The sequence below is a fragment of the Pyrgilauda ruficollis genome, unplaced genomic scaffold (assembly GCF_017590135.1).
Source record: "Pyrgilauda ruficollis isolate IOZ18807 unplaced genomic scaffold, ASM1759013v1 scaffold115, whole genome shotgun sequence".
In the NCBI taxonomy this organism is placed as follows: Eukaryota; Metazoa; Chordata; class Aves; order Passeriformes; family Passeridae; genus Pyrgilauda; species Pyrgilauda ruficollis.
This window is the reverse complement of record NW_024509766.1, coordinates 766,686-788,578: the sequence shown is the minus strand read 5'-3', so window position 1 is coordinate 788,578 and position 21,893 is coordinate 766,686. Positions and strand designations below refer to the sequence as shown.

The following is a 21,893-nucleotide window of genomic DNA, read 5'->3' as shown; positions in this document are numbered from 1 at the left end:
ACAGTCCCAAATATTAAAGCAATTACAGTTAATAGAAATCCTTCACTTTCCACACCCCAGGCTGCTTCAGAAAGCACTGCAACAAACAGGAATAAAACATTACAAAGTTACCGAGACGAAAAGATGAAATCTGATCTCTTTAGACTTTGAGGTACATTATCAGCAGTTGGGTTATCAGTCTCCAGAGTTAAAACAGATCCACCCTGTGTGACTGGACAGCACAGCGAGGTTCTTGGAAGACAATCCCGTTCTCCCTGCGGCAGTGTCCCAGGGATTCGGCTCCACCTCCCTGCTCCGAGGGGTCCCCGGTGCCAGGGCTCCCCTGGCTGGGCTGAACTGAGCAAACTCGGGGGGGAAAATCGAGTGGAGTGTATAGAAATAATTCACAAACTGGTTTGTGCAAATTTTTTTTATTTCCACATTTATATCACAACGTGTCCACTTAAAGGACCAAATAGCAAAGTTGCTCCCTTCTGCATCCCAGGAACACAGAAGTCTAGTTACTGTACATTCACTAAGGCTCTTTGTTTTTGCAAATTGCGTTTATGATGGATATCCATAAGGCAAACAATATCTAAAGGAATGGTAACAAGTATATTTCCAGCATACAAACAGGCTTCCTTTTTCCCTCTCACAGTACAGTTACAAACTTGTAGCACCCTCATTACATTTAGATTCTAGAAAAGGTGATTTTTCTTTTTTTTTTTTTTTTCTTTTTTGTCTTTTTTTTTTTTCCTTTTTGTCTTTTTGTTTTTTTTGTCTTTTTGTTTTTTACCTATAAGTTTGCAGGAAGGGAAAAGGAGGAAAAATATTTGGCTGGTGGTGGTGGGATCAAAAAATATCGTTAAACATCTAGTTTTTGCAGCATTTCTCAGAGACTGGATTTAAACTGAAACCAGACTAAAATATGTGGATGCCTATGGAATGTTGAGCTGAAGCTGGTGGCCCAGCCTGCAGTGCAACACCTGCTGTTTAAAACCCAATCTCCGTACCACATGACTCTTAAATAACGCAATCATGTTCAGAGATGTGATAGAAATAAAACTACAGTTTTTGCACATTGTCTCTCGAATATCTCACTGCCAAATAAAAACCCAAATCAAGTCAAATAAATAGATGCATATTTTGTTAAGGTAACTTCCACAATTTTTCTCTGTACCTGCCTGTAATAAGATTCCGGCATTCAGAAAGTGCTGGAAATCCTCTTCACTTCTTGGGGACTAACACTTTTTTATAGCTGGCTCGCTATGGAGTTTTGAACTCAACTGATCAACCTTCGTATGCCTTCCTTTGCAATTGTTAGTAAACTGGTAGCAGCATTTCACAAAAGGAGAATTTAAAGGAACGAGCTGGAAAGGCCCAGCTCCCTCCCCCCTCTGCTCGTGGGGCCTGTTTGTCCAGGACAGGAGGCTCTCTCCAGCTGGAAGTGGCATCGTGTCTGCCAGTTCTGCTAACTGCAGGTGTAAAAAGCGTGGTTAGCAGAACTGCTCTCAGTCTAGGCAGACGTAAGGCAGGATGTTCAATCTCCCATCATCCCCATGTGGATCTAAGGATATGCACTGTGTCCAATCATACCAGTTACCCTGTGTGTCATAACAACCGTTCACGCCTGGCCAGTTGTGGTCACGTATTCTGTCGAGGTCATCGCCCGTGACCTCTCTGGTGACCCCAGGCAAGTCTGTAGGTTTGCTGTTAGGAGCTAGAACGTGAGTCTTTCTAGCCTCTTTTCTAGTGCTTTCCTCCTGCTTTAAATACTCAGACATGAAGTAGTGAGCTCCTGGAGTCTGTACTCCTGATGAAGACAGCAAGCTACTCTGTCTGTTTAAATATGACTGAATTATTTCATTTCTGGACAACTCTTTCCAGTTCGTTTGTTCAAAGGGGCTTTGCAGGTTGGGTTTTTGCTCCTGCTTTTCCGTTTCTGTCCTGTGCTGTTCAGTAAGTGCAGGGATTTCTACCTGCAAAGGATCTTTCGGTGTTAAAGGTTTTATCTGTCCTGTCATGGGATCAAAAGTGAGTTTTCTCTCTTTTAACCTCACAGGTTTCACACCCCCTTCTATCACGTGCCCATCCAAGTTGACTGTATAGTCTCTGGGTCGGTACCTTTTCTTCTTTTTGCTATCAGACCCTGAAGCAGCATCGTCACTGTCCATTCTGGAAGTGTCCTGTGGGAAGCCCATGTGTGATTCCCCGGGGTGGCCTTTGCAGCCGGGAGCCGTGTGCTGCTGAAGTGTCCCTGCTGTGTGCCTGTGCTGGCCCTCGGGGGCTCCCTGCTGCTCCTGCCAGTGCTGTGCCGCCTCGGGGGCCGCCTGAGGAGGGAACTCCAGTCTCTTGGCTGGCATGGGAGGTGTGGATGGTTGCATCAGGGATGGCGGCGGCGACGGCACCGGTGCGGCGTCTGCGAACTGAGACCTTTGAGATGGACTGGGCATCGAATCCTTTGGTGAGTACGTGGTGTGCTGCCGAGCAAAAGTATCATGCCTAACGTTCCTGGGGCTAAAGGAGGAGCAGCGTGGGCTCTTGGGCTGGTGGGGGCCCGTGGCTTCTTCTGATTTATCATGCTGCTGAAGCACTGCAGTCTTTAGTAACGAGGAAGTGCTTGAAGGTTTTACAAGTCCTGGAGAACTGGTGTGAGGTTTTACAGCATTTACTGGGATCTTATTGTGTTTATCGTTTTCACTGAGATCTGTCCTGCTGCTTTCAGGCCCTGCATGTAGGTTTATGTCTACAGGACTAGGAAAATTTTCAGGACTACCTCCAATTCCGTTGGTTGGAGGGGGTGAAGAGTTTTGTAATACTTCATGACTAGCTTTGGAGACCTTTGGGGGAGGAGGGCCCTGATGCCCATCCCTGTGATCACCTTTCCTTTTCCTATTTCCCAGTTTCTCTGTTTTTGGAGAATTGAGTTTCTGGATATCATTCCTGCTTTTCAGTTCGCTGATGGGCTTGGCGCCGGGCACAGCGGGAAGTTGTGAGTCTGGTTTGCAGTTGTGAGCACCTCCATTTGCTGATCCTGGCGGGTTGGGCAGCCCCCTTGGCACTGGCTCGTTCTGGGTTACGGGTTCTATCAACTTCTGCCAATTCCTCAGCAATTTCTTGGCACGTTTGGCAAGTTCCTCATTGGATGTCTTCTTCCTCACCTCATTGATAAGCCTCCCGAGTCTGGTTTCCTACAAAGACAGACAAGGTGGTTTACAAACAAGTATGATTCCAAGCAAAATTCTTAAGGAATGTTTCTGCTTTGTAATGCTCACCCCTGAGAAACACCTGGTTAAAAACACTAAAGATTTAAGTGTTGAATTAATCTTTTTGGAAAGGATTAGTCCAGTGCTCTGCCACACAACATGAAACTGACTGTAGGTTTCAAGTCATGCTGTCTTTATCCCCTGGTAAGAGCAGGAGAGCTGGGAAAAACATCAGAAAGGAATTCTTTAATGAGAAAAAACCACCAGAATAAGGGTGCAGGCACAGATTCGAGGAGAAATACAGCACCCAAAGGTGTGTTTATCACAAGGGAAGTAAAAGATCTGCAGAGAGCCAAAAGAAAAGAATTCCAGGATCTTTGCCTGTTACAGTAACTTGTTAACAATAAAAATTTCCATTTGACAAACCTGACTACCAGGTGTGAGTTGTGTCCTACCTTTTTTCTCCACCTCTCTCCTCTCCCTTCACTCCTCAGCCTCGTGGAAACGTATGAAAAAGCCATTTAAACACATTCCCAGGGTGTCCCAAGGAGGTTTCATGAGCGGAAGGAAGTGTTTGATTGTTCCCAAAGCACATTTGAAAACAAAGAACTGTTCCACAAGTCAGATTTCTTAAGAAATAGTACTTCAAAGGAGAACACAGACCAGACTGTGAGAGAAATATGCAACTTGTTGTCATAGATATGTTGAAATACAGGTGGAGTTGTAATTAAGCAACAGTTAAAAGCAGGAACACCGCTAATTTCAATACAAAGAGTGAAAAAGAAATATATAATTCAGCCATAAAATTTCTTTGGACTGTTTCTACAAGTGACCAGTGAGAGACCAGCTCTCCCTACACCTGACCTCACCACAAATATCAGGCCTTGAAACCTGCTTAACTGCATTTAAGATTGATTTTACAGACCCAGAGCAACTCTATTCCTATTTCAGATTTTAGGTGCTTGGTCACCAAACGTCTACAAAGGTGACCGGAACTGCAGGGTGATATTGCTGAGTGCCACAGAATTAATCAGTGGCAAGTGATGATTAATGTAATGCCCTGCACAAACAGGAACTGTGCTGCCCAGAATACTGATCTGGGCCCAGAAAGGATCCCTGTGTTCAGCGAGATGTCGGAAACAGCACGAGAGGGACAAAATAATATCTTAATTGTGAATCCTTTGCAATCTAGCTATTGTTTCCAGAAAAGCTCCAGTGGAAATTAGAAAGGCAGGGAAAAGTCCTTTTATACATATAAAAAAATCATGTTCAGAGGGTGACATACCTCAAGTGCCTCTTTGGTAATGGGATATTTCTCCAGGCTGGAGATCACTTCCAGCACTGCCACCATGTTATGGATCTGCAACAAGGAAGACAAAGTCACTTCATGTTTCATGTACTGGTCTTAGTTAACAAATGTAATTTAAGACCTTCCACTTTATAATTGCTGGAAGCATTAATCACAAACTGCTATCAGACTGTCTGGCTTTAGGGAGCTGATTGTTCAAGGAATAGGGACAAGGACACTTTTATTGACCTAGTTGGAAACTGCAGGAGCTGTAACAAACGCACTCTTATGTAAAACCCAAGGAAACAGTGGCAATAAAACTGCTGTGGTTGAGTACCAAAGTTCTGAGACCCCTCTGCAAAGCATCAAATAACTGTGCCCACCTAAGGGGAACAAGTGCCAAGTGGAGCAGGAGCAGCAGTGGGAAATGTGGAGTCCAACCTTCAGGCCCCACTGCAGCCTGGCCCAGTCACTCTGCAGTTCCACTCCCAGGATCACTCCCTGCTCTGCACACAGGAGTCCCAGCCTGCAGGGCCCTCCTTGGCTGGGGCTGTGCCCAGCAGGTGTCCCCAGACCATCAGCCACTCCACCACCCCTTGCTGGGGCTGGACACGGGGAGGAGGAACTGCACAAAGCCACATCCCCTGGAAAGGTGAGGATCAGGTTCTCTGATCACAGCTGTGCATCCTGCACATCCTCAGCACTCTGTGATTTTAATGGTCTCCATCAGAAACCACACACTGCGTGTTTTAGGGGCTTGGTTTAGGGGTAAACATGGCAGTGCTGGGTTGGACTCTTTAATCTTGGAGAGCTTTTCCAACCCAAACCAGTTTATGATCCTATAGAGAGATCTTTGTTTCCATTACCTGATGTTAAGAGAGCTGAAACCTGGAATTTCTAATTCACCTTTGGAGATAGATTTAAAAGATAAGCAAAGGAAAACTTGAATCACAGTCTCATTTATTGCTTAATTGCATTTGTGACTCAACTGGATGTGAAGTGCATGTGAGAAAAATCTCTCAGCAAGAACCTCTGCAGGGATCCTACATCATCCTGAAACCTCATCAGGAGCATCATCATCATCATCACAGGCAGCTCTGCCTTCCCAGCCACACACTCCCCTGCATGACCCCTCCTCTTAAAACACTGACTTGTGTGAGAATTGGCTTTTCCAAGTCAGTTCTACCTCCACTAACATCCCACAGGAACACCAGGAGCTGATCTCTCTTCAGAAAACCTTGGGCTCAGACCATGTTTTGTCCCTCCCTGCAGGACTGTTTGGTGCTATTTAGGAGTTTAGTGCTATTTAGGAGCTTAGTGTTATTTAGGAGCTACCTGGGTAATGCTGTCAGTGATGAAACACTTGTCCTGATTTTTTGATTCATTTTTATCAAACTTATGTTTAAAGTCCATGCAGGCTTTGAATAATTCTAACTCCTATAGGGTGTAAAACCAACTCCAGGCCAAAGATGAATTAATTTGTCCTGGTTCTTTCTTCACTCTGCAGATATTTTAAGCTCTACCATGAGGTCAGGCCTGGTAAAACTCTGCTTAACCTTTAGAGCAGCAAGAGCACCTATTCTGACATATTTTAGTTCTTATTATTTCACTTCAGTGCACTGACTTTCTTCCATGTTTTGACCCTTGCTCTGCTCTCAGAGCCCAGGAAGGACAGTTCAGCACCACAGTTCAAGCAATACACAACATCAGGGTTGGTTTTTCCACTTTTTAGAACCAGAGCCCTTAGAACAGTTAAAGCTCAATTCTGGGAGTTTCCAGACAAATATTTTTAAACTTGCAAAACATGATACTCTCCTTCCCAACACATACTTTAGACTATGAATTACCAGAGTGAAAAAGGCTCTGTTGCACACACCATTAACTGGTACAACTATTTTTGCAGTTACTGGTAATCCCCAAATATTCATTATCTAAATGAAGAACTGATGGCAAAAAAAGGATCATTGGCCTATCAGGTGGTGAAGAGGGGAAAGTGATACATTCATGTGCACACACACCTACAGAAAGGTGAAACTGGTCAGGGAATTTCCAGTCACAGCTTTGCCTTTGATCAATACCCCCAAGCACACACCAGTGGGTGCCCCAAATGCCAAACCACCCCCCCAGCACTGACAGGCTGTGACTTCCCTCCCTGCTCTGGGGGACACGTGCTGCCAATTAAGGACAGTGAAAGTGGCCTTGCACCCTCAGCTCCTGCTGGAACACAAACCACCCATTTTGGATTCCTCACACATTTGTAACCAATTGAGAACGCGCTGTCACGGAGCAACTGCTGAGCAGAGCACGAACATCTCACACCCCAGACAACTGCCAGCAGCTCCTCTCATTTTCCCTTTTTTTTGACCTGTAAGGAAGCTTAATTCTTTGAAAATAAATGCATAAAATGTTCAAGCACGTTCAACAACTTCTCCTCCATTCCCCTTGTGTAGTTTTCTCAGAACGTTTCATCCAAAGTGCCACAAAGAGAAGCTTATAATAAAAATCACATTTGCCTATTTTAAAACAACACAGATTATTAAATTTCTTGTAGTGCAGTTAAATACAGTGATGGAAACAAGAGGATCTCCCAACCTGTCCATGGGAAGACACATGTAGAGATAACAGCAGCACACCCATCCTGCACAGCAGTACCTTCACCTTAAACCAACTGTTACAATAAAATTCATGCATTGTCACATAACCAACCTGACAATAATGTTACCAAACCTGTCAGGACACCACCCTGCTTTGAGCAGCACCAGAAATGATCATTTATGAACACAAAGGGCTACTGAGGATGTTTACTGGGAACAGAACAGACAGGTGAAGTGCCACGGAGCAGAGCAGGATGGAATTCAGCAGCCCCACTCCCTATGGACCCTGAGCTGTAACTGCCCAGGTCAGCAACTCAGGAATTTGCATTTTAGTTTCTACATGCCTTTGTCTGCTCACACTGCAACCCCTTAGTACCCCCAAAAAAACTTCCAGGACTCCCATTTAGGAGCTTGCAGCAAATAGCTCCAAAGAATTGGTAAGTAATTGATAAGGTGTTCCAAATTCCCTGTGCTGCTCCCATGCTGAGAGCACTGACTGGCACACAGACTAATTCACTAAAGTTTACTGGAGAACATCTGCTTTGAGTCATCCACGATAATCCTTTCCAGCCAACCCTAATGACAGCCACAGAAAACAAATCTTATTTATTCCATGCAAGGCTCCTTAAGTCATCCAGCCATTCAGCCATACTCTGGAGCTTACTATTGCTGAGATCTCTTCCAAGTTAAGCACTGAATGCTTTTACTCCAGCCTCAGACAAAAGCAGAGGTTTCTGAACTCTCAGGAAAAGATCAAGAAGCTTAATTTTCTTTTCTTAACTGCCATCTTAATCTTATTTCAGTATTTAGAAAGCAGGACTAAGTCAGTGACTAATTTCAGGGAGTTACACAGCAGTTCAAAGGGGCTTTGGGGAAGGTTGAGGTACAGCTGCTCCCTCCCAGCTCCACTTCCACCAGGAAATCTGAAAGCAGCAGCAAGCTCAGCATCCATACAAGCTCTACCACCTCTTCCAGGTGCTGGGATGTGTTTTCTGTGGGAGCAGCACACTCCATGGGATGCTTTGATTCTCTTCCTTCACTTACACACCAGCCCAGACCCCAAACAAGGTGAGCACCCCCAGAACACCTTCCTGTCCCCCTGGGGACGGCCTGGACTCAGAGCACAACCTGCACTCCCTCACTGCAGCCTGAAAAACAAATGTTACAGAAACTTTCTATTGCAGACACTCAGATAAAGCAATGATTTTCTTTTTTTAATATTTCACAGGAATGTTTCCAAAGATCCTTGCAAGCCTGACTAGACCATGATAAACAACAAACCAGCCCTGAGTTACCTGGAGTAGAAGGAGCAGCTGTTTCTGTGTAACATGAAAAACTCAATGCACAATTCCAAAAACACCTTGCTCATGAAGATTCCTGCCTTTCAGGTAGAAAGGCTCTTTTCAACCACAAAGCTCAGGTACCAGTGCTAAAAGGCATCATGACACAGTAACATCCTTCTGGGTCACATTAGTGCCTTCACAGGTTTCTAAAGGACACTTAAACTTAGCCTGGAGTTGCCCATCACTGACAATCCTCTAAAAACAAAGTGTGACACCATCATCCTCCTGAAATCACAGCTTACAACAACCACAGCTTGACTCCACCAAGGGCATGGTGAACAGAGCACACAGGTATCACAACACACTGCTTTGGAAAGAATGCATTTGCCATCATACTTAACTACTTCATCAGAATATCCATAAATACTCCACATTTCCATGGTTTCAAAGAAAGTAGTTCTGCAACACTGTCCCACCTGTAGCACCAACGCAGTGTGACAGAAGCAAGCAGAGAAGTAGAGACACTGTGAGAGACTGAACAGGTCTTTTTTCCTCCTACAAACACAATTCCAGGTGTCCATTGCCAAGCTGGAGGTTTCTGGTGGCAGTAGGGTCCAGACAGAAGTTTACAGGAGCATTTGTACATTTTTTGTCTTCCCAGGGCTGTGTATCTCTTCAGGGAGTGCAGGAAAATGTTCAGGAAAATCTCAGTTGAAGGTGAATATTGCTGGAGAGGCCAGGGAGGCAGAGCTGATTCCCAGGAGGTGCAGTGGTGCTCCAGAGCAGTGGCATGGCTGGTGTTCTTCTCTTGGAGCTCTCAGTGTCACCTGCAGCCCAACAGCAGCTCCTGCTCCAGATCAGGGTCCCCCTCAGTGTCACACCTTGCCCCAACACTGCTTTTGTACAAAAGCTACTTTTCTGCACAATAATCTAAAATATGAAATAAGAAGTGAGGAGAGAAAAGTTGCTATTCACAGGAGGCTTTATTTGAATGTGAAAACAGCAATACAGCGGTGCAGAGTTTATTTAGCACTTTGTGTAGGAACTATGAGACACCACACAATACACACCACCAAGAGAAAATTGTCATGTCATTTGTTCAAAGGTACAGCCCAAACACACCAAGTTAGAATTCAGGTTACAACCTGCTGGTATTTAGTTCAGTTCCCTTGCAGCTGATCTATTAACAGTTCCCCCTAGCCCCAATGTGACATGATGTTGTCTAAAGATAGGGAACACGAGATACTATTCACAGACACAACATACCAAAAAGATGACCATGCACTACTTTGCTCACATTATTGAAAATGTCTGAAAGTCAGTTTGACAAGCAAAGGTCCGATATTAACCAGTACACAAAAATATTTTTAAATGTGGAGGCCAGTTTTCTAAAAGTATTTAGTAAAACAGATCTTTCAACATGAAAGAATCAATTATTTGGGTTGGAAGTCATCCACTGGGAGAATCTTCTAGGACAGAGAAATTCATGCTTTGAAAACTGATCAGAAATTTGTGCTGTAAAACAAGGGGTAGAAGAAATGCTCCTTGAGTACCAAGAAGAATCCAAAGAGTGACCAGGTACAGGAAGAATTATCTGTACCTCCAAATTTAAAACTCCCAGGTCTACTTTGAAGAGTCAAACCAATCTGCATATATTTTATTTGTACTTAGGCTTCATTTAATGGTAAATTAACATCATCCAGATACCTTCCTGTATATGCTTTACAAAGCCAGGATCAGCAAATGAGAGTAAGGTCAGATTCCAATATAATTCCGCAGCGTGAAGGAACCAGTGGACCTGAAATATTCCCCTGCTCCCTCCTGGCAGTGCCCACACACATCCCTGAGCTGGGCAGGCACCACAGCAGCCAAGAGAATGAGGGGAGCTTGCCAGCACAAAGCACAGTTTGCCCTGGCACTCACAAAGGGCCTCCAGACACAAATCCACAGCAGCTGGGAGTGCCACGAGCGCTGCGGCTCTTCTCTGCACCCAGGCCCCTGGCACAGCAGGAACAGCTCCAGGCTGGGCCAAGGCAGGGGAAACCACCCAAAAAAAGGAGCATCCACTGGAGGAGGATGGTACAAGAGGGAGTAAAACACAGACTATCAAGACAAGGCACATCCCCAGCTCCCTGCGCTACAGGAAAAGGTCTTTAAGGCAAACAGAAAACAGCAACAGTGAAACACTTTTCTCCATTCACGTTTATTAGCCAGGAACTGAAAGATATTTTTGTTACTACAGAGAGAAATACCTGTCTGATCTTCAACAGTTACTGAAGGTTTTGTATAACACCGTAAGAATCGTGCCTGTGGTGCCAATCCTGAGCTGCAGATGTACAAAGATTCACTGCAATATGACCCCCCCAACCTCTTTTTCCACACCCCACCACACTGTGAAGCTGGACAAATAAAAATTCATTAGCCTGATTTTAAAGAGCACAGTAGCCAAAGAAGCTCATGAAATACTATTCAATTGGTAAAAACTCCTGCTGAAGGAACAGAGCAAGAACCAGGGAGCACAACCCCAGGCAGCCACTGCCACTCCTGGTGGCATCCACCACAGCACACTGCAAGCAACATCATTTAGTGTTGTTTTTCAAGCTGTAAGGAATGGCAGAAAAGTCAAATTCAGCTGGAATTACATCTTCATCTCCAGCTGCAACAGTGCAAGAAGAACATATGCCAAGAGGAGGTCAGAGGACAGCAGGATAACCATGTTTTGAAAACATGGTTAATAACTTAAAGTTGGAAGTTTTCATTTCACACAGTATTGAAAAAATAGGAAAGAGACACATGAAGCTTGAAATAAGCCTTCCTATGCATTATTAGTCATAACAAAGAAATGTTAATCAACTGTTTTTATGCTCACTAGCCTAATTTGCAACAAGACAAATCATGACTGCATATAAAAATAACCAGTGAGCTACAAGTGCACTCAATCTCTCCACAGTCTCCTGAGCCACTATGGAGGTTTAAGAACAGATTAGACAAGTCCAGAAAGAGCAGTTTCATGAAGGTGATGTACCACATGGAGTCCCTTCCAGCCATGCCCCTCCACCTGGGGAACAGACACTGAGCTAGAAGGAGCACAAACACATCACACCCTTTCCATCTACTCCAAACTAGACTCAGAGCAGCAATTCAGAATTGTCCTCTCAAAAAGATCCACACAGGTAACTCTAGGAAACAGCATGTATTGTGAAAGACCTAAAAATTCAACACTACCAACCTCACTGCCCCAGCACTGTGCTTCATGTGATCCCAAAAATCTCAAATGCCCAAAGTTTCTGTCCCCACTCAGGCTGTGTCACCATTTCAGGCACCTCACCCTCAAAGCCCCCAATCCCTGCACTGGTGCTAAGCACATCCAACTGTGACACAGTTTCCTTGTCTACAGGATAATCATTTCTCCTCCTCTTTCTCCTGTACAGAAACTTCAACCAGACAAATCTTAGTAGTTACTATTTATTCTAAGCCATGAATTGAAGTCCAAAATTATTGCTTCAAAATTTAGAGAGCTATAAAATGAGGTTGCTGTGCAAGCAAAGTCACGGGGACAACTGGTCCTACTTCAACGAGACAGAAATGCAGTTGGATGACTATTCAGGCAGAATAATACAGAATATGTAGAAAATCCAGCCTTAAAATGTGCCACTTCTGATTCATCATGATCTTGGGGCTTTCTGCTTAAGGAACTCACCTGAACTCACTGTTGGTTAAGGGAAGGGCACAGTGAGGTGCCACAGGACCCCTAAAGGCATCACTTGGACAGAACCATTCTGTGACCACCTGCTCCATCTTCATCCACTCCACAGAGCTGGTGAGCATTTAAAATCATGTAATGTGCACTTAAGGACTTGATAATAAGGGGTCCAGAGCTTTGTGAAGTTCTTAAATATTATTTTAGCCATCCCTTAAAGTATCTACCCAAAGCTGTTAACAGAGAGCAGTTTATATCTGAGTGCAATTCAGAAAGGCCCTACTAATGTCTCCACAATACAGAATTTTCACTCTTTTGTTTTTTTAAGTAAAACCATTTATCACCATACCAGTGGACTTTAAATGCAGCAAGCCAACTTTCCTCAAATTTCCAGAGAAGTTTCTCAGCTGATTGTTTAAATGATAGGGAAGGCTGAAGTGAACACAACGTTGAATTCTTTGTGGAATATAATAATTCATCACACTGAAGTGCACGATGCTCATGTGACTGCTCATGAGAGTTTAGGCATGGTGTGTTTGTTCAAAAAACCTGAGAAAAATAGTGTTACAAACTGGGAAAGTTTGTGGAGAAGTCACTGTATCCTTTCAACAACTGTTACCAATAGCGAATTCTTGTCAGTACACACCATAAACAAGTTTTATGGATATGGAGAAAAAAACTGAACTCAATTTACACATCTCCTAGAATAACTGCTCTCCAAATTCTAGATTAAACACTGCTGCCAGTCAGCCATTTCCAAATACCTCTATTCTCTGAAGGCTGTGTCACCTCAGGACAATGTCACCTGTCAGGAAAGCAAAGCCCCCCAGTAACCCCTGGAGAATGTTTGGCCATTCCAGCCAGTGGCACAATCCTCAGCAGCTCCTTGGAAACAAAATGTCTTCTCTACCTTTGGCTGGGAAAAAAAGGAAGGTGAGCATGGAGCCTTCTCAGCTCAGGGTTTGTAAAAGCAGCTCCACTCGAGCCAGCTGCCCCGTGTGATCATGGCAGGAGCAAGGAACCCAGTACTCACCTGCATTTTTTTAATATTTAAACACAGAACATGGAATTGTGGGATCCCAGACTGGTTTGGGTTGGAAAGGATCTTAAAACCCATTTTATTCCACCCCCCTGCCATGGGCAGGAACACCTTCCACTGTCCCAGGCTGCTCCAACCTGGCCTTGAACCATTCCAGGGATGGGGCAGAACATTCATGAAGCTCCAACCTGGCCCGCTTATTTCTAACCTAGTGACAAAAAACTTCTCCATTTCCAGTTCAGAAAGCCCCAGTGAGGCTTAAGCCCCTTGGCAGCCTGCCTTGAAAAGTCTAGCAAAGAGAACACGAAGTCAAAACCCGAAAGATGCTATTTTGACAGACAAACTCTTCCTCACAAGACAAGGGACACTGAGTTTTCCAGGATGCAGCCAAGCTCCTCAGCAGTGTGCTCAGCCCATGAGCTGCAGGCACCCACCTTCACCAAGAAATCTGAAACATCACCTCTTGCATCTTCTCCTCCACCTCACTGTTCTCAACTCTATTCAAGAATCAACTGTGGTTTCTCCAAGGATTAAATACAATATTGAAATACTATTTTTTTGAACTTTCAGGATGACAAGTTATACAGACATTCCCTGTCCCTTCCTGCTGCAGTTAATTTACAGAGCACGAGGAGTGTTATGTACTGACCTGCTCAGAAAGTGATGGCTTGAGTTACAGACATTTGTAGGTGTGCTGGAAGTTTGTTCACCAAAGACAATTTATGACTGTGCATCACCACCTGGAAAAAAACATCATGTTCCTCTACCTTCTACAGCTTTACACTCCTTAAAAAAAAATAAAAAATCAAACCCTCCAGACCTGTACTATAACTGTGATACTCTGCAAGCTGATCCTGCATGGAAACTATGTGAGAAAGCAGCTCCACAGAAGCGCTGGCTGTCACTCTGAGACAAGACTTCCACCTCTGCAGTCGTCTCCACAGCTCCAAGTTTGAAAACACGCCCAGCCGAGCGTGTCCCTGAATCCCTTGGATGCAGGATCCCTCCTCCCCAGCTGCTGGGTTAGAAACCACTCTGCTCACTAAAACAGAGCTAATTATGTTTTACTTCCAGTGACTCCTCAGCAGAAATTGCTACCACTGACTGTTTGGACATGCTGAAAATTGTACACTTTGATATTAACAATCACACTCAGGCACGCACGGCTGCCCTGTGAAAGCCGTGCCCCTGAAAACACCAATTCACTGCCGAGTTCTAGCAGATTGCACCTCAAATTAAAGCAATTTGCTGGCACTTAAATATTATTCCAAACACCAAAAGCATGAATTACCCTCAGAAAGAGTAATTTAGCTGTTAGAACACTGAATAAACAAACCTACATTTACATTAAACTGAATATGAGGTACTTACTTACCTTTACCTTAAATTATTTCTTTAAAGACCAAGTGTAAAAGTGGGGCTACGTCCTACCACATTATACAGACCTAGGGAGTATATTTGGTGTTATCACCATGCACATAACTGGTGAGAAGAGATACCAGCAAAATATTATCAGCCAAAACAGACATGTTTTTATGTAAAAAAACTACACTGACATTAATTTTACCTCCAAGCCTAATGTATTGGAGTAACTATGCCTTAAAAGCAGTGAACCTTGACTAACATCAAACTTCTGCAGCAGGCAGAATCAATTCCTCCTTCCCCTCTCCTGAAACTTTTGTGGTTCCTGGAAAAAAAAGAAACACTAATTGTCACCTGCAGCAGCTTCTTGAAGAAACTGGGAAAGGATCTCACAAGGAGAGAAAGCTTCAGCTGCAGTGGAGCTACTTTGATCAGGAGCCAAAGGTGCCAGGATGACAGTGCTGCTGTGTCATGTGGCCACAGCAAAACCCCAAAGAGAGGCAACCACGCACACCTCACCACCCCTAAACTGGGCTCACCTCAACTTACCAGACAAAATCCCCCCAAAAAAGACAAATTGGAATTCCCAGCCCAACCCCAGACTTCTGAAACACAGCCTAAGCTGAAAGTCTTCTATTTCCTATGGCACAGGTTGGGTCCCTCTCCATGTGGGAGCTTTGGAGTGTTTTCCCTCTGGCCCCTGCTGGTGTCAGGCTCCAGTGCCTTGGCAGCAGGAGCTGATCCAGCTGGATCCCATGCCCATCCCATCCAGCTCCAGCCCTGCCAGGATGGCCTGCTCAGCTCCGTGCTCTCTTGGCTTCAAGGTGTGCCAAGGTGCACTCAAATGGCCTCACACAGGGTCCAGAACATCCCCAAATGGAGCAACTCAGGAAGCACCAGCCACAGGTCCTCTGCTGCCTGGGAAGTTTGTTCCAGCACTTCTCTCCTGGAAGGAGCCTCACCAGCTGCCAGTTCCAAGCTGTGGCTCCTGGTGACTGCCAGAGGTTATTCCCCATATTTATAGTACCTACAAAAAGTTGGTTCTTCCATTGAGGAGCTGTTTCATGGCTACACCAATAAAAATGTGTTAATGAGTTCTTTCCCTGCAGCCTCTGAGCAATTCAGTGTTTGTTTCCCACCAAGGGCCCACGTACAGCACGTGCAGACGGGTGCTTGCTGCAAAGTTTTATCATTTGGATTTAAAAAGCTCTTTAATGATCCCCTATGATGACCCAGTCTGACAATGTGAGGGGACTCAAACTGCTCTAGGATAGCCTGAGCTGCCACCACCCCAAGTGTCACCTCTCCTTGCCACACAATTCCCCAGCTCTGTGCCAGAACTGCCACCTCTCCGAGCCCAGGAGGAGCTGGGGCATGGAAAGGGGTCCCTGAGGAGCCCCTGTTCAGGTAGGGTTTGGCCAGGTGAGTTCCTTGGTTGGGTCACCACAAGGGAGGGAACAGAACAGCTGGAGGTGGGGACACGATCCCAGCAGCTCTATCAGCTCCACTGGCAGCCACAGCTGGTGTAAGCACAGAGGTTCAAGCCAAATCAACCCAATTTTTGATAATTTGGAGCATTGTCCACACAGCCTTTAGTGGAAGGTGGTGGTTTACTCTTGAGTTGCAGAGCTCACTCATGACTTACAACTCAGGAGCATCCTCCTGTCTGGCTGTGAAGATGTTCCCCAGCACTTATTCCTGGACACATTCAGAGCCCCTGTACTGCTGCATGCCCACAAACACAGGATAATTCCAGACATCTGTGAACCACGCACAAGTGACAGCAACAAAAAAGGCTCTGCAAGTGAAACTTGACCATGAGGCAGCCACTGTCTCCTCAAAAAACCCAGACAGGCGTGGTTAACTTTTCCAGGTGACAACACCTCCTTCCTGCCAGGTCCCAAGGCAGCAGGGAAGCACCCAGGAAGCAGGCTGCCAGTTCCAAGCTGTGGCTCCTGGTGACTGCCAGAGGTTATTCCCCATATTTATAGTACCTACAAAAAGTTGGTTCTTCCATTGAGGAGCTGTTTCATGGCTACACCAATAAAAATGTGTTAATGAGTTCTTTCCCTGCAGCCTCTGAGCATTCAGTGTGTGTTTCCCACCAAGGGCCCACGTACAACACGTGCAGACGGGTGTTTGCTGCAAAGTTTTATCATTTGGATTTAAAAAGCTCTTTAATGATCCCCTATGATGACCCAGTCTGACAATGTGAGGGGACTCAAACTGCTCTAGGATAGCCTGAGCTGCCACCACCCCAAGTGTCACCTCTCCTTGCCACACAATTCCCCAGCTCTGTGCCAGAACTGCCACCTCTCCGAGCCCAGGAGGAGCTGGGGCATGGAAAGGGGTCCCTGAGGAGCCCCTGTTCAGGTAGGGTTTGGCCAGGTGAGTTCCTTGGTTGGGTCACCACAAGGGAGGGAACAGAACAGCTGGAGGTGGGGACACAATCCCAGGAGCTCTATCAACTCCACTGGCAGCCACAGCTGGTGTAAGCACAGAGGTTCAAGCCAAATCAACCCAATTTTTGATAATTTGGAGCATTGTCCACACAGCCTTTAGTGGAAGGTGGTGGTTTACTCTTGAGTTGCAGAGCTCACTCATGACTTACAACTCAGGAGCATCCTCCTGTCTGGCTGTGAAGATGTTCCCCAGCACTTATTCCTGGACACATTCAGAGCCCCTGTACTGCTGCATGCCCACAAACACAGGATAATTCCAGACATCTGTGAACCACGCACAAGTGACAGCAACAAAAAAGGCTCTGCAAGTGAAACTTGACCATGAGGCAGCCACTGTCTCCTCAAAAAACCCAGACAGGCGTGGTTAACTTTTCCAGGTGACAACACCTCCTTCCTGCCAGGTCCCAAGGCAGCAGGGAAGCACCCAGGAAGCAGCAACATTCCACTCCTCCTGGAATCACAGACTGGGCTGGGTTGGAAGGGACCTTACAGCCCATCTCATTCCATTCCCCTCCCACACCTTCCACTGTCCCAGGTTGCCCCAAGCCCTGTCCAACCTGACCCTGGGCACTGCCAGGGATCCAGGGGCAGCCACAGCTGCTCTGGGCACCCTGTGCCCCTCCCCACCCTCACAGGATGCTGTTCTTTCCTGCTTCCAAACTCACTTAAACACTTTAAGACCCAATTCTGCTGCCAAAACTATTTGTGATGCACCAGAAGTTTTATCAAATAATTAAGCTACATCAAAAACTACCTGGGAAAAGATCCATATATTGCATTTTTCTTCTTTAAATCCTGATCAATTCCTCGGTTCAGATCACCACACCATCCTGTACACATTAGATGGGTGTGTGTAGCAGGAATAAGAAGTGGGTGTTATTTAAATTGTCACTGCTGCTGAAACAAACACTCAAATTAGAGCTTCAGAGCAAATGACTACTGCCATCATCACTGCAACCTGGGGAGTTTCAAGGAATTAACAACTAAAAAGCAGTTTGGCATTCCCCTTGCTTTGACCCCACAATTTAAACTCTCCGATATCTCTGTTCACTCAGATTTTGTCTTAGAAGCCTCAAAGTTCACAATGGTCTCACTGCTGCAAGGGGCACTGCACAAATTGAAAGTTTTTAAACCTCCAGCCTTCCAACCCCTCTCAAGAAGCGACAGCCTGCACTGCCACCAAACTAAATAAGCTGTTTCAGAAAGAAGTGGACATACAATATTCAAACCAACTGCACCATCACCCCCACACAGTGAATTCAAGTGAATCCCAAGTGTTTGTAATAAAGAGCACTAAGAGACACAGGCCTCATTTAAAGTTATTATAAAAAACCTGAATGCAATGGGACTCTCTCCATCAGGCCCAAATCTTTATCTGAAACTAAAGTTTGACATGATAACAACACTTTAGACCTTGCACATTAGAAAATGCTCCCCAACCCCCTGCATTTTGTCACACACCTGGAACGACCTGCTGCCTTCCTGCACAAAATGTGACTGCTCCAAACAAGATGAGCTGCAAGTGAGGAAAGGGACAAAGAGGGCAAGAGGTACAACAGGTTCTCTGCACCTCCCTCAAAACTGCTAAGCTCATTAGGGCTCACAGAAAAGGATAAAGCTCAAGCAAGAGCCATTCCTAGTCTACTTTTGCCCACACGTAACACTTCCTGCACCCAAAGAAATCACTGGGACCCTCAGGAAGCGAAGCACCAGCTTCCCCTGCTTTCTATATTTATATTATTACAGCAGTGCCCTGCACCTTCTTAAGACACTACTGGGAAGCACCTGTACCACTGGTGAGGGGAGTTTTGCCTCCAGCAGCTTGGTAAAACAACCAACAGAGAAAACAGCCAAGAAGCGTCTTTAACCATGCAACTTGTGCCAGCTGGGAGATCAGCCCATGCCAATGCACCACTCAACATATTCCAACACACAGGACAATTAATTATTAATAATTCAGGCCATGGACCACTCCTGAAGGTCTGTGCAGCAAGCCCAGCTGAGGTAGTGCATGAACCACAGCCTGAGCTAGAGCCAAGCCCAATTGGGAGCACACAATGCAGGCTGTTACTCAAACCAAAGCTGGGTTTGTGTCACAGAGGGGTACTAATGGCAAATAATGAAGTTATTATCTAATATTTAAAAACAGGAACAGATTGCTACATATTCAGCATGAGGAACCATTTAATTGCAAGCACAATTCTAGCAGCTGGCTAGAAACAACAGGCTTGTCCACAGAGCAAAAACCAACATTTCCCATTACTCCTGACATCAGGGAACAAACTCCCCCAGGAGCACAGAGCACGAGTTACCAAGGCAAAGGAATTCTGCTGGGTGGAAGGGGTGGCTTCTCAGCCTTGTTCCCACCAGAATCAAGGAACATCTCCCCTGTCAGACCTCACAGAACAGAACTCCTGCTCTCCTCCACCTCCTGCTATGTTCTCACAGAAGCCTTGGAAGGAAAGTGATGCTGGTACTCAGTGCTTAGGTCATGGAGCAGAAGTGGTTTGCCCATATGTTTCCTCGAGGAGAAAAGGCTGAATAAATGAAGACACAATACCAGACATCCCGGGTGGCTTCTAGGATGATGTAAGTTCTTTTAAAAATAGCTTATTTCTTATAGGTCTTCTTTGAAATAGTTCAGAATTTACACAGGTAACCTCTAAGTGTGAGGAACTAAGTTATAAATATATTCTGCAGCAATTACTAGAGGAGGTTCAAGTGCTAAACATGTGTAAATTCAATATTGCTCCCGAGTCAGCAGGGCTTTATGGAGCAGCTGGAGATGAACAATCAGCACAGGAGATGATTTCCTGAGGCCAGCAGGTTCTACAAGCTTGGGGAAATGATTATTTTGACCAGTTCAACCCAACAGAGGTAGAGAAACTTATGTCCTATTTTTTTTTTCCATTTAAGGCATGACCTGTGAGTTGACCAAGATTTAACTAACCACTCAGGAATAAATATCCACAATGGCAGCCTGTGTTAGGAATTTAAGTGAAGCTTAAATATACAGATCCTACAGTAAAACATCATGAAGAACCATCTCCTCCCTCCTCAGCTCCACAGAACTGGACTGGTTTTGCCCACCTGACTCTACTGGTGAAGCTTTCAGCCTCTCCAGAAACACACACACACCAACTACACTGAAAAGCTTGAATTAAATCTAGGCCTCAAAGCTTGACCTTCTTGGTAAATGAGGAAGTCAGTGACAACAATGTCTGCTGTAGGTTTGAACACAACTAATTCTGTCAGGAGAAGGTTCTAAGAGCCAGCAGAAAGTAGCTGGAGGTTTCATGAGTCCCTGCAGGCACAGCAGCTCATAGCTCCACTGACTCTCCCAGCAGAAAAACAGCAGAGCAGCTTCTTGTACTGTCATGATGGTGCCCAAGTGTGATTAAACTCAAAATCTGCTTTTTAAGCATGTTCAAAATGTAAGTTTTTCTTCCCTCTACGCCAGTGATGTGCCAGGTAGTGAACAATCAACAACACCACATATTCCATGTGCTTTGGAGCCCAGAGTCTGAGCTCTCAGCCTGCACAATGAACCTCAGCTACACCACCTCTGCTCTCCTCCAAGAAAAGGTTAAACTGGAAGACAGACCCTGCCTACAGGCACTTTGGAACAATGAGCTGATTTTTCTGCCACCAATTATTGCCCTGGATAAGTATCAAGTATGTAGAATTATAATTTAACATACATCACTCCTAAACTTAAGGGGCTACTGACCTGTTGGGAGCTCTGGCCTCCCCTTGCAGGGAGCTGCCTGGTTATTTTGGGTCCTCTCACAAGAGCATCCTGAAACATCAGCGTGTGGAGAAAGGGAAGAGTATCCATCACAAAACTGGCTTCCTGGCTGCTTAGTTCTGCACAGCCACAGTGTCTGACAAACACCAAAATTAGGGTAACAACAGCAGCTGACAGTTCTGAAGTCAAAAGACACCACAGATCTGCTAGAATTTTATTAAAGTAGGTTGGCACTCGGTCTCACGTAGAGTGAAAAATCTGCAGCCACAGAAAGAGAGCTCAGAACAAACAGGATTCATGAAGTGCACTAACTGACATTTCAGCAAGATCCATGTTAAAGTACTGCAAACTCAGACAACGCTGACATTTAACAGTCCACAATTACCACCAGGATTTGTTACTGTTACTCCAATGTGTAACACTGCTACTCCCCACAGATGCCCAGCCCAAGGGGTTCGACAGAACCTACAAGGCCAGAGAGATTTTTCTTCAGTCCCCATGACACAGGCAGACCGCTCCAGGACAGGTTCCAAATGACAATAACTTTATTAGCTACTTCAGCACTTTGACGCAGGTCTATCACAAAAAAGCACTTGTTCAGACAGGAGCAACTTTGACTTTAATGGAACCAAAGCACCATTTCACACACCCCAGCCCCTAAAATAACACGTACACATTCAGCCTGATGCACCAGAGGCTGCCCCCACAAACTGCAGATGGCCAAGACAGACCCACCTTGGCGTCCTGCGGCGGTGACTGCTGATCTAAGACTCAAAAACTGGACAGATTGAGGGCCCTGCAGTCCTCTCACAGTAATAAACACCTAAGCGGAGAACTGCTTGGATGAGCCAAAAAACCCTTAAAAGGAGCAAATGATCCTTCGGATAACCGCCACTTAAGGCCACTTACAGGTAAAATACACGCTGACTTCTGTGCTTACAGCACATCCCAGAAGGAGCCCATAAGCTCATTACGGCGCTGCAGGAAGGGATAAAAGCGAAGACCGAGGCTGCTCGGTGCTGGAGCAGCTCCAGAGCCCCGCTGCCACCGCCGGAGCCCTGCTGGCGTTCCCGCAGCCCGGGGTGCCCCCGGCCGCGGCCGGAGCGGCCGCCGGGCCCGAGGAACAGGTGGGCGCCCCGGAAGGTCCCGGCGAGCGGCGGCGGGGCCGGCCCAGAGCCCCCTGCAGGCCGCGCCCGAGCCGCGGCCTGGCGTGGGGAGGCGGCCGGGCCGCC

General features: G+C 45.7%; 1 protein-coding gene and 1 long non-coding RNA gene across 15 annotated transcripts in view; one reads left to right on the top strand and one right to left on the bottom strand.

Annotated features, from left to right (window-relative positions):
• Positions 1 to 394: 394 nt before the first annotated feature.
• The window catches only part of MED26 (mediator complex subunit 26), a 21,856-nt gene continuing 357 nt past the window's right edge, over positions 395 to 21,893 (bottom strand). Inside the window, exons 1-5 of one of the 14 annotated variants that reach the window (XM_041481642.1) lie at positions 14,465 to 14,526; positions 13,739 to 13,829; positions 8,827 to 10,951; positions 4,471 to 4,545; positions 395 to 3,170 (exon numbers count right to left, since the gene is read on the bottom strand). In XM_041481642.1, coding sequence (XP_041337576.1) covers positions 1,491 to 3,170; positions 4,471 to 4,545; positions 8,827 to 8,931 — 1,860 coding nt within the window. In that variant the 5' untranslated portion in view covers positions 8,932 to 10,951; positions 13,739 to 13,829; positions 14,465 to 14,526 and the 3' untranslated portion in view covers positions 395 to 1,490. Of the gene's footprint in view, positions 3,171 to 3,640; positions 3,853 to 4,470; positions 4,546 to 8,826; positions 13,714 to 13,738; positions 14,428 to 14,464; positions 14,696 to 14,805; positions 14,971 to 21,570; positions 21,788 to 21,893 lie in introns of those variants that run through there. The other 13 variants (XM_041481667.1, XM_041481720.1, XM_041481650.1 and 10 more) reach the window with 13 other exon arrangements.
• Positions 2,306 to 3,610, top strand: LOC121361294. The gene is made up of 2 exons (XR_005956326.1): positions 2,306 to 2,443; positions 2,934 to 3,610. It is a non-coding gene; the product is annotated as an uncharacterized LOC121361294 (long non-coding RNA).